At 39.3% G+C, this 15,204-nt stretch overlaps 1 protein-coding gene across 5 annotated transcripts in view; it reads left to right on the forward strand.

The window, feature by feature from the left end:
• Nucleotides 1-15,204, forward strand: part of MYO6 (myosin VI) — a 159,511-nt gene that overhangs the window by 76,861 nt on the left and 67,446 nt on the right. For all 5 annotated transcript variants that reach the window (XM_054974132.1, XM_054974126.1, XM_054974141.1 and 2 more), the window contains exons 9-12: nucleotides 901-1,065; nucleotides 2,784-2,864; nucleotides 9,638-9,818; nucleotides 10,713-10,857. In XM_054974132.1, coding sequence (XP_054830107.1) covers nucleotides 901-1,065; nucleotides 2,784-2,864; nucleotides 9,638-9,818; nucleotides 10,713-10,857 — 572 coding nt within the window. The remainder of the gene's footprint in view (nucleotides 1-900; nucleotides 1,066-2,783; nucleotides 2,865-9,637; nucleotides 9,819-10,712; nucleotides 10,858-15,204) is intronic.

The following is a 15,204-nucleotide window of genomic DNA, read 5'->3' on the forward strand; positions in this document are numbered from 1 at the left end:
CCAAAAGCCTCCTAATACAAATAGAACCAACAAAGCACAACAGAACTATCTACACACCAGAGAGTCTCAGAAAAAAGCAAAATGAAGCAAGGGACATTTTTACAAGTCCAGAAGAACTAGTGTCATTCAAAGATTCCAGGCAGAACCCAGGGCCAATGCAAGCCCAACAGAACCAATATCAAACCAGAGAACCTCAGAATCTAGCCTAGCAAGCCAGTAATACTAAGGCAGCAGCCAGACGTAGCAATGGCACATGGCAGGCAAACAACACAGACACAATAATGGTGCCTCCCTCCCCCTCCTTCTGTTGTCTAGGAAGCCTGCAACGGGGAAAGAACAAGCTGCTGCAACCTTTAAAATAAGGTTCCTGGATATTCCTGAATATATTCAGATTATTCAGGAATGTAAATGCCAGTTTATCCTAATATACCCAGATAAGCTAGATATGTCTGGATATACCTGAATAACACTAAAGAGATATTTTTCAGTTATAAACTTGATTTGGGAATACCAAATTGCATGCCCATAGTTCAAATACCAGTGTTAATATAAATTAGGACTCCAAATGAACAGTTGTGATAATGGATTATGGAACCAAAGGATTATCAGTTTTAGTACAGTCAGGGAGGTAACAGTACACAGGGGTGTACATTTATAAATGTTCATTTATAGCCATATTGCACGTTTGATTGAACAACATTAAATCTAGATGTTGTATTTTTTAACTAGTTTATGTGTGCGGGGGAATTTTATAACAGTGTAGGCTGAGTATCTTTCATGCTGCTCTTTCTGATTTGTAGTGAAGAAGTCAATACATTTCAACCTTTGACAAACATACATTTTAAAGCCATAAATGTAGTTTTTCTTCCTCACAAAAGTAACCTTTAATTTTCCTTCTAGAATTCAGTGGTTGGTGGATTTGTGTCACATTATCTGCTGGAGAAATCCAGAATCTGTGTTCAAGGCAAAGAGGAAAGGAATTACCATATATTTTACAGGCTTTGCGCTGGAGCCCCTGAAGATATAAGAGAGAAATTGTATTTAAGCTCACCAGATAATTTCAGGGTGAGTAGATCTCTCTTTCTGTCACCCACCCTCAAGCCCTGTTCTTGCTTCTTCCAGAAAGTCTGTTAGTAGAGGAAGAACTTGGAGAAACAGTATGGGTGAAAATACCTAAAAATTATAGGATGAAATACCAGTTTATCCTAATATACCTGAATAACACATTTTTTACTATTATTACTTGCATTGCTAGTACCGTAGGGCATTTTCAGCAGATCTTTGGAATTGTAATTGGGCATTAGAGAGGAAGTCTCTTCAGTGTTTTATTTTTAAATTTGTTTCTTGAATTATGCCAGAAGATAATGGGGTACTAGTGCAGGGGCTGGAATATGCTTCTCAGAAGGGCTGCATTTGTAAAAGGGTTCCGTGTGCCAATAAGGAATGATGATGTAAAACTTCTGCAGATAGTTCTTGAAAGTTTCAACAAATTTCTAGGTTTTAAACTACTTTCTTCCCCTGATGTTTGCTGATGTGGCACCTGGTAAATTAAATACAGTTTGGAGAACATTGGGTTGGATCCATGGTTCCCTTCTGATAAGTAAGGCATCTTCTGTTGAAGGAAGGAAAACAGTTTTAACGCATTACTGGAAAGTGTCTGACTGAACCAGTGGTCAATGTAAGCAATGTGTCTAGAACCAGGATGCTGATTTTGCTCTGTGAGTCCTACTTCATTAGAACTAGATGGGAAAAAGAGATAGGCTTGGATCCTGTCTAAAATTTGTGTGACATGAAGAGTTGTGATTTTTGCCTCCTGTGAGTGACCTGATTTTTTTCTCTCCCAGAGCAGCATTTCACTGGAGGGGGGAATTACAAAAATTGCCCCTCTTTGTTACATGCATGGAAATTCTAGGCTGGATCTAAGACATAATTTTGATATAGTTGACGTTATTCTGAAAGAGGGGAGGTTTGGAACTAAAGTAAGCTTTTAACTAGAATGACCCAATAATATACTAAGAATAAAGAATTTGCACCCTGAAATGGTAATAACGTCCATGTGAATTTTAGGAACTCTCCCAATCACAAAAAGTTGTTGCAATGACAATGCTGTTGTTCCTGCATTCCATACCATGCTGCACAGGTGCACTAAAGAACAGTAATTGTGTGAATGAACTCTAATGTTACCTTCTGAAGGAAAATCCAAAATCTCCTTCAGAGATGTTGAAAGTAACATACGTCACTTCTACCTAGTTACAACTCATATGCTTTGTGGTTTTTCAAATAGGCTTCTTGGATATGGTCACATAGAAATTAATACACTCTTCAAAAATCCTTAAAATAGCTGTGTTGTGTTTCCATTGGTGAATTACTTCAGTATTTTACTTTATTTAAAGATACCTTGGCACTAGACATGATATGAATGTGATGCAAAAAGTGTTTATAGACTTTCTTTCATCATTAATTTGCGTATTCGTTGCTACTCAATTTTTAAAAATTATATGGTTATAAATGGTCCTTGGAATAACACTTTTAAGTCATGCACGTGATTCCAAACACTACAAGAAACAGTCTATATTTGAATTTTTTAGTATGTCATTTGTGCTAGTTGGATTATTGAATGCTTAATCTGTGTTTTCAAATAGTTAAGGTGAATGTGAATGGGAACGTCAACTAAGCATGGTAACAGTTGCCTTGAGGTTATCATTGTGCTGAGGGACAAGATGCTGTATTTTGTCAAGTTTCCTGTACATTGGAGTACAACTATTTTTTCTTTGTTTCATTAGTATTTAAATCGTGGCTGCACTCAATACTTTGCTACCAAAGAAACAGATAAGCAAATTTTGCAGAATCGCAAAAGTCCTGAGGTAAGATACTTAATATTAAAATGTCAGTCTTCACAAAGGTTACAGTTTCATCTGACATAATTGCTGTATCTAAAATCTGGTTCATATAGTACTACTTGTATTCAGGCAGGTTCAACAGTGTTTATCCTTGTTTGGGGTGGGGGATGGGGAATGAAATCCCGCTACTACTTCCCCTCTGAACAAATGATGGGCCCTGTGAAAACTGAGATCAACCACCAGGTAGATATGCACAGCTCTGCATATGAAGTAGGAGACATGAATTCACTGGTAGTATATGAGGATATCTTGATTGAGGCTGGTTTTCTAAACTGTTGCTTTGCTCAGTTAACCCAATTTGACTTACCAAGTTTTGCCCATGCACCTGAATTGTAGCCAGAATTTTAGAAACCTTGTCAGTTAGAAAAGTTGACCTGGAACTAAACATCTCATTGAGTTTTTGCTTAGCTTTATAATTACAGAAAACAGAGTAATAAATTATAAGATCTTTCTTTCATCTACTGTTTTGTCAATGACATTTAACTAAATTAAGTTTACATATAGAATGATATAGTGCAGGTAAGAACCACAAAGAAGGGTGGAAGGTCTACTCTTGACTGATTCTCTCCCCCTCCCCCCCCACTGGCCATTCACTATGAGACTACCCAGGGGTGTTGTGTATACACTACTTTACCTTGTGCATTTCTGGAACCTTGCAAAAGGTCTACTGTAGCCGTATGTGTATAGAGCCCATATGGAGGCAGCAGTTCACACAAATAGGGCCTTTGTCTAAATGCAGTCACACAGTGAGCCCTGCACTCACCTTTTGTGGATGTGTAGCTCCTAGGGCTACCCATAAAACACGAGCTATTCCTTGAGACAAGTAGAAACTAGTCTGAATTTGGTGAGTTAGCCTGCAGTGCTGACAGTGTAACATCAAGCTAGGTAGTGAAGTGCTGTTATAACTTAAACTTGGCCCCTGTGAACACTTGTTCATTGTTGTTATACCTGTGCAGTCTCTTAAAGATTCTGCATGTGCACGGGCCAACTGTGGAGAGGTTTTTTGAAGTTCCAAAAAAGCAGAGGGTGTTCCCTTCCCTCTGCCCCATGGTGGATTCCTACCTTTTTTTTCATGAAAAGGAAGAGGAAAGGGTGCCCTTCCCTCAGTTTTTCTCTGCAGCTGCTGAGTGAAGTTATCTTTCCTACAACTTGTTTTCTGGGGAAAGTAAAAACGTCTTGATTTAGTCACCCTCTGAGGAGTTTTTACCTTCTACTGGATTTTATTTTTTTTCCCCTTTCTGAGGAAAACAGGACATAATTTCCTTTCTTTTAGCCCATTAGTTTTCTGAGGAATAATGACAGTAAAAAGGAAGAGACCAAACGGCCTCCAATTGTGATCCCAAAAGCTGTATTATATATGTCTTGTGGGGCAAAAATGCCTCATTCCAACCACATGCTTTGCCTTCTATGCCTTGGTAAAGAAGTCGATGTCTCAAGATTCTCCATTTGTAAATAATTCACATCAAAGGGAAGGCATGACCGGACCTCCCTCTTTAAGGCAGCATTATGGGAAAAAGCCCTCTCCAAGCTATCCTAGCTGAGTGCCACTCCAGGTTCCTGAGATATGAGTGCCTTCTTTGTCGGTTCTGAGACCAGTTCTGAGGTCTTTGGATTCCTCCTCTGTTCCAGCCAAGACCTCAGCTTCAGTTCACATGACTCCCAGTTGTGTTGCTTCAGAGCTGCCTCTGAAGAAGTTGTGCCATAAGAGCGAACATCGTCATAAGGCATGCTCTTCAGACTCTGGCAAAATACCTTTGGTCTCTATTTATTTATTTATTTAATTTATTTATGTCATTTATTGTCCTCCTTTCTCACTGAGACTCAAGGCAAATTACATAGTGTGAGATAGTACAATTAGTGGCAAAGACAAGGGCAGGCATTTCCATACAGTGTCAAGAACATATCCATAAGCAATGTCATAGGATAAATGAATATAAGTTTACAAAGACATAGTATTAGCAAGGATCCAGTATCGGGTTGACGAATTACTGAAACTGAACATAATCAATTCTATGACTTACATTAAACAACATGAAGCACGGGTAGCATATAGGAGTACATATTTAAAGTAACAGATAATATGTAAGGCAGCATAATGGTGAAATCTGTGGTTTCTAATTCATTAGTGAAACATCTGGGACCCCTTTCCTACAATACTGCCCTCTTAGCTGAGAAAAAGCCCTTTTTGAATAATTCAGTTTTGCATTGTTTGCAGAAAGCCAGGAGCATGGGGGCTCTCCTGACCACCTCAGGCAGGCCGTTCCATAGGGTAGGAGCCACCACAGAGAGAGCCCGTGTATGGGCTGCTGTTGATTTTGCCCATGTATAGGCTGGCACCTGCAAGAGACCCTGTTCAGATGAGCGAAGCTGCCATGGAGGGACATAGGGAGAGAGGCAGTCGTGTAGGTATGCTGGACCAAGGCCATGAAGATCTTTGTATGTAATAACCAATACCTTGAACTGAGCATAGTAACTGATAGGTAGCCAATGGAGTGACTGTAGTATGGGAGTGATGTTCAAGCTCCTGCTCGCTCCTGATAATAGTCTAGCCGCAGCATTTTTCACCAATTGGAGCCTCCTAGTTAACTTAGATAGTTCCTAGTTAATTTAGATGATTCCTCAACTCCAAGATTCAGATTGCGCCTCACTTAATTTGGCAAAAGAGATAATATTAATTCCAAGAATGCCGTTGCCATCAAAAGACTAACATATCCAAGCATACTATGTCAGAGGGCAAACTCTTTGAACCTGAGGCCATGACATCAGCTCTGGCTTCTCCATCTGCTGTCCACCTTTCACATCCAACAATTCCACCACAGCGCTCAGATCTGATTGATTATGAACACAGTTATCCAGCAGGATCTGCATACCAAGACCCTTACTACTGCACTTAACTCGCTCTACCCTTAGAGCTTGAAGTGGACCATTATGGGTGTTATCAAACCTGGGTTCCATATGCCCTGCATTGTTCAGATCTAGCCGAACCTGCAACCTGTCCACCTGTTTATCACCAGTCATCTACCTTTTTCAGGCAAGACCCTGACCTACTGTTGGAATCAGACCCAACCCTCACCAGTATCATGATCACAAATTAGATTATGACCAACCTTGTTATCCTAAATAAGATCATGACTGTAATTCAGAACAGTCTGTGGTGAACACTATGGCAGAACCTACCATCTACTCCCCCAATAAAGACTTTGGCCTTTATGGTAACCAGCTCGTCTATATGGCTCAGTCTTTGGAGATGGAAATCCACCCCCTGCCCTGGCTTTAAAGTTATGCATCCAAGCATCAACAGACCCATTGCCTTCCCTGTAATAGATGGCTTGTTAGAGGTAGCAGTTGGGCCTTGACTTAGACCTTGGCCAGAAGGGTTGAAAACTTAAAAGCAGGAAGGATGCCCTTTCTTCTTCCAACATCTGACAGCTAATAATCTGGTGGTAGATTCCATGCAGGCGAAAATGAAAGGTACCAACATTCAGCACCATGGAAGGTTAGAAATTGGATGGAATGGAACACAAAATCTTTGTATCTTTTGCCCTGGGGTTCAAAATTACAAACTACCAGTCCATTGTTGCCAACTATCAGTTGTTTTTTTTTGGGGTGACATTGCTTGTTGTTTAGAGTTTCTACAAGAGGATAAGCAGAAGTTGACAAAACTTTTACAACTTGAGGCCTCTAAGCTTTCAAACCAACAGATCTTTTCTGCCATACATGTGGCCCTTTGCTCAGCTGAGTCTTGCTACAGCCATCACTTTTAAGAAGTTACTCATGATTATGGTCTGTGGCCTTACTTTATGAGACTTGCTCTGCAACTGGAGATCCTCCTTTTAATGGAACTGATATTTTTAGTGAAAAAGATGAACTCCTGAGAAAGTAAATTTACAGCAAAAATGTTGAGAGTCATCCCCCTGTCCCACCTCCTCAAAAGCCCAGGCCTTGTTTCAGGCCCTACCATACTGGTTACAGGGGTAGGTGATATCTGGCCCCACATCCTGTTATAGGTTTCCTTTCCCTACAAATGCTCAGCCTCTATCTCAATCAAGAAGAAAGATTCCTTCCCAGAGAGGAAAGTCATAGTTGTAGTCACCAAAGATGTCACTCTCCTCTAACAAAGTTTTTGACAGCTACAGTCTGTACCTGAGGCTCCTCATTTCAGAAGGACCATCCAATTCCTGTATCACTTGGCAGGATGTTTGTCAAAACCAGTGGGTCCTCTTTCTGTAGTTTCCAGAGGATGTGCCCTAGAATTCAAGATTTTCCCTGGCAGTCTGCCACCTCAGAGGAGAGCACCTTCTGCTATCTTCGAGTGTCAAAAAACCTCTCTGTTAGAGATGGGCATGAACTGAAATATGAACCAGAGTTTGTGACGAACCAGGCTGGTTTGTGGTTCGTGAACCAGCGGTTTGTCAGAGCCCATTTTTGACGAACTGCCACAAACAGTAGGCTGGTTCATTTGGTTTGTTTTTTGGTTTGTCACTGCAGACAGCCTGGCGCTGATAAATCAATTTGCTAGGCAACAGGGAATGGACTTCCTGCAGACCTTCTGCTGACCAGAAGGTGACAATTTGCTGACCTGGATGTGATGTTTTCATGAACCAAACGATCCAGTTTGCGAACTGGGGCAGGTTCATGAAAGTTCATGGTTCATGAAATGCGACGAACCACGAACTGCACAGTTCATTTTTTTCCTGGTTCGTGCCCATGTCTACTCTCTGTGGTTATTCTGCGCATCCATAGAACCCATATGAGACTATACAGGTGATCTCTTGATAAATAACAGTTACAGGTAAGTGGAACTCTGTTTTTTAATGACATTAAACTGGAAATATTAAATTGAAAAAGCACTTCAGAGAGACATGTCTAAATATGAGCATTATAACACATTATAAGAGTGGCAGGACTCTAATCTGGAGAACAGGGTTTGATTCCCCACTCCGCTGCTTGAAGCCAGCTGGGTGACTTTGGGTCAGTCACAGGTCCTCGGAACTCTCTAAGCCCCCCCCCTCCCCCTCACAGGGTGATTGTTATGAGGATAATAAGACCACATTTCGTAAACCACTCTGAATGGGAGTTAAGTTGTCCTGGAGAGCAGTATATAAATCGAATGTTATTTTCCTAGCAGACAACGGTGTAAAGTAAATACTGTGTTTGTAAATACTTCTGTTTAAAAAAGTGCACATGGGTGGAAGCCCTTTATTGACTTCCATGTGACTGTTTCAACCTATGGCTGCCATTGTGCTTTTACAAAGTTTTACCACACTGCCTTAGGCATCTGGATATTATCACCTGAACACAGCCAAAATCAGTTTTTTTCATGTCTTCACCAGTGCTTGAGAAGCTGTGGAATGGGTATCTTGTGAAAAGTTGATTCAGACTCAGCTTAATCAGTGGTAACAGAATTGACTCAGCCTCTCACATCTATGTTGCCACAAACCAGTTAAAAGCTATTGCTGCCATTCGCTGAAACAGTCATGTGACTGTGCCTTCAATTAAAGCGTGAAGGAATTACTAGTATTTGAACTGCAAAATGAGAATATTTTGACTTTTTAAAGCATTTTCACTGCCAGGTACTTGCACCCAAAGTTCTTTGAGTTATAGTAGAATATCAATCACATTTGGTTCTAACCAACTATAGAAAGATAAAACTTAACAGTAGTTTGTGAATTCACTGTGGAACTTGGAATTGATTCCCAAGAACATCATCACCACCCCCCAATCACAGGTGGTGCTGGTCTGTCAGCATACCAATATTGTAGAGATCCTCTTTTGTCATTTTTCAGTTTTGAGCCTCATTTGAAGATGCTGAATAATAATAAGCTGGGTAATCAATTAACATTCACATTGTTTTTGTTCTCTTCTTGTCAGGAAGATGAGGTGATCACTTTGTATAATTTGAAATTTTAATTTCATTAAATTGCTGTGTGAAGTTAATTTTTCTGATGCATGCTAGCGCTTTATTTTTAGATGTTTTAGATCAGTATAGTTTGGGATGAAACAGAACCGAGTGTGTGTTGAATTGCAAATTCTTTTCAGTTTTATGACGAAACTTTAAGAGTATTTTTAATTTTGCATGTTTGGACAGTTGTCTTACTGCATGTAGTAGCTTGTTGTTTTGTTAAAATTCTTGAATTTTGGGGGTAGTAGTGTGTGGTGCTTGAACTCTCAACAGCCAAAAAAAATCAAAACAGTATACATTTTGTATGTGTGTTTAAGCAGCTGCCACTACTTGACTGTGTAATCCATCAATCAGGGATCATTTGGCCAAACTTATGACCTCATGTAGCCCATCAGATGTGGTGATATCATGATGCTACAAAGGCAGTTCGGAAATAAGAACAGTGCTTTATGCCCCTACAATGAATGGGTGACACTTCTGCCTGTTTGTAACTCTCCATCACTAAAAACAGGGTGCTTTTTAAAGTTTTGAAAAGCTTTCAGTAAAAGTGCCCTTCCTCCTTTTTTGACAGCCCAAGTCAATAATTGTTCATACCTTCATTGGACACTGTATGAACTACTGATTCTGCCCTTTTGTACTTCACATTCAACATAGTCAAGATCCCTTGACTCTCGTTCCTCTGTTAGTCCGTACTCAGTTCAGAACACAAACTGTGACGTATTAAAAAGAGTGGACAGTGTGTTAAAATGTGCATTATTTTGTTTGTTTTGGCTGTATGTTCATAAGCAGAATAGTAGCTTCTGTTACTTTCAGATTGCCTATCTTTTTGTTTTAGTACCTGAAATCAGGATCGTTGAAGGATCCTCTGCTAGATGACCATGGAGACTTCATCAGAATGTGCACTGCAATGAAGAAGATTGGCTTGGATGACGAAGAGAAACTGGATCTCTTCCGAGTGGTTGCTGGTGTCCTACACCTTGGAAATATTGATTTTGAAGAAGCTGGGAGCACCTCTGGTTAGATCACTTTTCCCTGTTTCATTTTTGGTTGGATTATGCCACCGGTTCAATGAAAGTTTGGTTTATTTCAGTGATGGAACATAAAGTAGTTCAGAGTAGTAGCTAATGTTGGGACAACCAAATTTTGGGGTATCTGGTCTGCAGATGGTTTCTGAAGAAGTGGTTTTTTGAAGGGTTTGAAAATTGAATTGCCTTTTTGTTAATCCACAGATTGACACAAATATCCAAATTGATCTGGCGTAAGGGATGCAAATATGTAGGTTTTGATTTATTATTCATTCTAATTAGGAGAGTTTTTTCATTGTAGGGAGGAAAACTCATGCATAGGAGGAAGACTAAACTAAGGTTATAATTGAAGTTTAAGACAAGTCAGTTGATTGGATAAAATAAACGTTTACATTTTTTGCAAAGAATAAACAAAAAAACCCCCCTTGGTTTGGCTTTAGACTAGTGTTTCTATAGGTGCTGATGGAATGCCGTTATACTATCTTTCCTGTGCAGCCCCAAATGCTCCCTGAAATCTTGTTCAGACGGGGAACCTGGGAGCACCTCTGATTAGATCACTTTTCCCTTTTTTGCCTTATCCCCCTCAATATTGTTGAGGGGGATAAGGCAAAAATATCTGCTTATTTTTTCGTTTCTTCAGATAGTAGCTGAAATCACAATGGTTTCCTCATTCATTATGAATGGAGAATCTTCTTTTCAAAAACATGCCTTTTGTGTTTCATGTTTCAAACTCTGCATATTTGATTCTGCCTTGCTGCTTTGCCCTTGCTAAATTGTCTGTGAGAAGATGATAGATGCAATTAATACAGAAGTTGTTTATTTTTAGTGCAACTCTTTTTACAACATGTTTTTAATCTCCTTCTAACTGTTTACTTTTTTCAACAGGTGGGTGTACACTGAAGAATAAATCTAGTCGGTCATTAGAATGCTGTGCTGAGTTACTTGGCTTGGACCAGGATGATCTGCGGGTCAGTTTAACCACCAGAGTTATGCTTACAACAGCAGGGGGCACCAAAGGAACAGTTATAAAGTACGTGGCTAAGGATGGCGCAATGATGTTTTCTCTACAGCTGACGTTCTACATACTGAGTATCAAAATTATTTTCTTTGAACTAATCTGCGGTGTCTTAACTTGCATCTTTTTATGGAGGAGGTATAGTAAAATAGGATCAGCAAGATGTGTAATACTTTCCTATTGGTAATAAAACATCTGTTGCTAAACCAGATTTATTTGCCTCCCTTCTGTGTGCAGGAGAGAACGTATCAGTGTAATAATGCTTAGCAGTGAGAAAAAAATTGACTGTTTTGTTAATGATTAATCTATCAAGCTTTGGGAAAAGTGAAAATACAGCAAATCTTGGCACATCTGGAATCTATATCCGCATAACAATAATGGCTTAAAAGCCAGGAGTAAGCAAGGTGCTTGAACTTGGTGTACTGTCTGCACAGTTCCTTGGAGCATTTAAAGATTGAAAAGAAGGATGTAAATGCTCAGTTGATTCTTTAAATTCTGCCACTGTTACTTTTCTGTGTCAGGTTCACAATGCAGTAGGATTTCAGATTCCTGAACAGGAGTTATGCAGATAGCTTGCTATGTAAGCTGCTTGGTTCATCAGTTCTCCTGTTAAAATGCACAGATTTGTGACATGTTTTATGTAGTCACTTCATCTGTTAACAGAGCATGCTCATCATGCATAACCTTATCAGTGATTGCATGATAGGAGAAGTTTGTATACTTCTCTTACGAAGGGTCTTGTTCACTTAAGTGCTTAAAAACAATGTCCATTTTTGATGGCTACGGTTCACAATTGGATTCTTAACACAGTGTTGATATGAAATGCATATGTCATTCTTCATTTTCCATCTGATGAATTAGGTCATTGTTTTTTGTATTTTCTCGGTTCTGATTGCCCCCCCTCTGTGCCACCCCAAAGAAAAGGCACCCATGCAGAAAGGCAGTAGAAAAGGCCCCTGCATCCACCAGAAGGCTGAAAAGCAGAGGCAGCATCACAGTCATGAATCCCTTCCCTCCCTTGAGAATCTGTTCAGGCTTTCATCAATAAATCAGTTGGCATTCTGTTTGGTTTTGGCATTATACTTATTATTTTTTTTCAGAATCTGAATAAAGTACAATAGTTTATAAATGGGTCACTGAATACATCAATTCTATTGATTTCTGCAGCTGGAATGTCTCGCATACTTAAATGCATTAAGTTAGAGAAGTTTCATAGTAATCGTAACTTGTGCAAGTTTATTGGAATAAATTTGTTCAAGTTAGGTTTTTGTTCATATAATTTAAGCTCTTGAACTTTAGATGACTTTAATCCATTTTTAACCAGAATGTCCCCCAAAAACACTCCTGAGTCCTGAGTCTTTTTTCCTTGCATCATTCTAGCATTGTAAAACTTGGCAGGTTCTGTCAGAATGCAAAAACACACTGCCCTAGAGTATCGCTTTCAGATTTGCCCCTGCCTTGTAGAATGAGAAAGGGTTAATGCATCTTTGGTGCTAACAGCATTAAGTGCTGAAACAATCCAGGCAGTAGGAAAGGCAGTGATATCGAACATAGGGACATTTACGTTATTTCATCTTTTATGTAGATTTAAAGTATAGGTACAAGATGATTATTACTTCCAAGTATTTGTGGAAATCTAGTTCTGTATTTTTGGAATCTTGGCATATGGATCAACAGCTGGAACCCAAGGTCAGATCTGTCCCTCTGAAGAGTATCAGTTCAGAGGCAATTGAGGGGTATGAGATGGTGGCGGCAGTGACAACACAATGCTGGCTGTGAGAATAGGAGGAACTTGGAGCATTCCTTGAAGTGCTCCTCTCATAAACTACCAGGATTTAGCAGCTGTTGAGTTACAGGACTCTTTACAGTGGTACATCATGAAGAATATGATTGGTCTTTATTCACTCAATGTTATTTATGTTAGTTATAGTTTGCCTTTTTCACTGAGACTCATCGGTTTAGACAGTGTGAATCAGTATAGTGAATAAACAACATAATAGAATATATACATGCAAATTTGCAGAGATTAAAAACCAGCAGGAACCCATTATAGGGTTGAAGAAATGCTGAAACAGAATATAAGCAATTCTAAGACTGACATAGGAACTACCCAGTAGGATCATACTTACAGCAACAGAAGTAAAGTCTATAGTCTGTCCCTATTCCTTTACTTACGCAACCCTTTGAGACCACTTTCTTACAGTACAGTCCTCCTGTCTGAGTAAAAAGCCCTCTTGAATATTTCACCTTTGGAAAGTTTGCAGAAAGCCTAGAGAGTGGGAGCTTTCCTGATGTCTTCTGGTGGACCATTCCATAAGGTGGGGGCCACCACAAAGAATGTGCGTGTACAGGCAGCTATTGATTTTGCCCACGTGCAAAGTGGTACCTGCAAAAGGTCCTTTTCAGATGAGTGAAGCTGTCATGATGGAACTTGTATATCCTGTGCTTTTATTCAAACACCGAGTGACATTTTAGAAGATGAACCGGCGCTTTATTGTTAGTCACAAGTTTCCTTTCTGTGCTATGTGATAATACTATGCATGGAATTACTCCAGGTTAACTTTGTACTTATCATAGAATACGTTCATAACTAAAGTGGAGCACATGCTATAGTATGTAACTACCTCAGGTTTACCTTTTTCTAGCCTTTGTCTAGAGAAAAAACATCCTTTACTGATTTGGATCAGCTGAATATGCCCCAAAGTCAGTCATAAGAATAGAGGTCTTGGGGTAGAATTGAGCATAACATCAGCTGCAAAGAGAAAAAACTGTCCTTAAAAATCTGTCCTATTCCCTTTGGCAATATAGGAATAAGGCATGGTCTAAACAGTACAGCTTACCAAGTTACTGTTTGGTGACATAATCTCTGGACTGAGTACTTGCCACTAAGGTTGAGCAGTGCACGTAATAATGTACATGAGGTGGTGTAAAGGATTTTTAAAAGAAATTTTCCATTACAATGTGTTTCTTACTGTCTCCTGTCTTGAAGCTCCAGAAGTTCCATAACCTCTGAGTTAACCTTCTGTAGGAAGTTGTAGAAGCTATATGTGAAGCTAGTTCTTTGAAGGAGATCCACAGACACAGCCAGATAGTTTCCATTCGTTCAGACAGTTTGGAATCTGACTTCAGTAGTGGATTCCCTTGGTGGCAAACTACCAACTCAGTGTTTGCCAAATTCATGAGGTAACCCTAACAAATAAACAATTATGTCATGTGAAAACAGAACTTCCTGTGGTGAGCATTGTTTAGACTAGGCTCAAAGCAACCAACAAAGAGACAGTATTTTAAAAACCGAGAAAATGTAATTCTGTAAACTTCACCCTACATGCTTGTTTGAGTTTCCTATTTAATGCAGTTGGGGTATATATGACTTCCACTACTATCAGTTTCTGCAATTTACAATTAACCTTACTGGAGAGAATGCAATTTTAGAAAACTGATTAATAAACTTTTATCCATTATTCCTGCCTGCCCCCCTGGTCAGTTTGATTCTACAGTGCGGATGAAGGCTACGGATGTTCTTTCTCACATAACAAGAATGCTTGACTTTGTGTGAACTGACATGGAACAGCCTTAATATGTTAGAAAGTTCTGTTCCTTATTGGAAGTTCTCAGATGTCAGATTAGGGGAATGCAAGTGTATGTAGAGGGCTCAGACAATTGTATATAATTATAATTTACAGTTCCATCCCTTAACCCCCTGCCCCCCCCATTCTATAAATCCATTGAACAGGCTAATCCCCCCATGCTTTTAGCTAATTTACACATTCATGTTTTTCTGTGTACCTTGAACTATGTAGTTTTACTTTGTCTGCAGGCAGCCTGGTATTGTGGTTTTCACTGTCATAATGGGGGCCAGCTGTTGTGCTATTAGATAAAATGATTTCTGTAATAGGACATAGTGAAGAAATAGAGTGTGTGTGTCTGTGTTTTCAGTACTGCATTACTGCATTAATGTGAGCAATCAGAAGGGGTGAACAGGTTACTGTGCAAGTCAGAAGAGAGGTGTGCTTTTAAAAATAAAACCTGAAATATTGACCACCTATTCCTCAATTCAATGTTAGAAATTCAGCTGGTTTGGAATTGCTGACATAAGGAAAAGAAATTGTGTCACTATCTTTTTTTTCCTGCTAGAAGTCTGGAATTTCCTATTTCTAACTTAAACAGAGCATTTTTATGATTTTTACTGTGTTTGTCTGTAATTATTGAGTGTCTAATGTCTTATATAAAAGATTGATAGCTGACACGAACTGCCAGGATTATTATGTGGAGCTTTAAAGGTATCAGAAGGGGAATGCTAGGGAACCTTTCCTCTATTTATAAGATTCCTGTCGGTTCTTATTACTGTAAGATAAATCAAGA

Source organism: Eublepharis macularius, chromosome 1 (genome assembly GCF_028583425.1).
Source record: "Eublepharis macularius isolate TG4126 chromosome 1, MPM_Emac_v1.0, whole genome shotgun sequence".
Classification (NCBI taxonomy): Eukaryota; Metazoa; Chordata; class Lepidosauria; order Squamata; family Eublepharidae; genus Eublepharis; species Eublepharis macularius.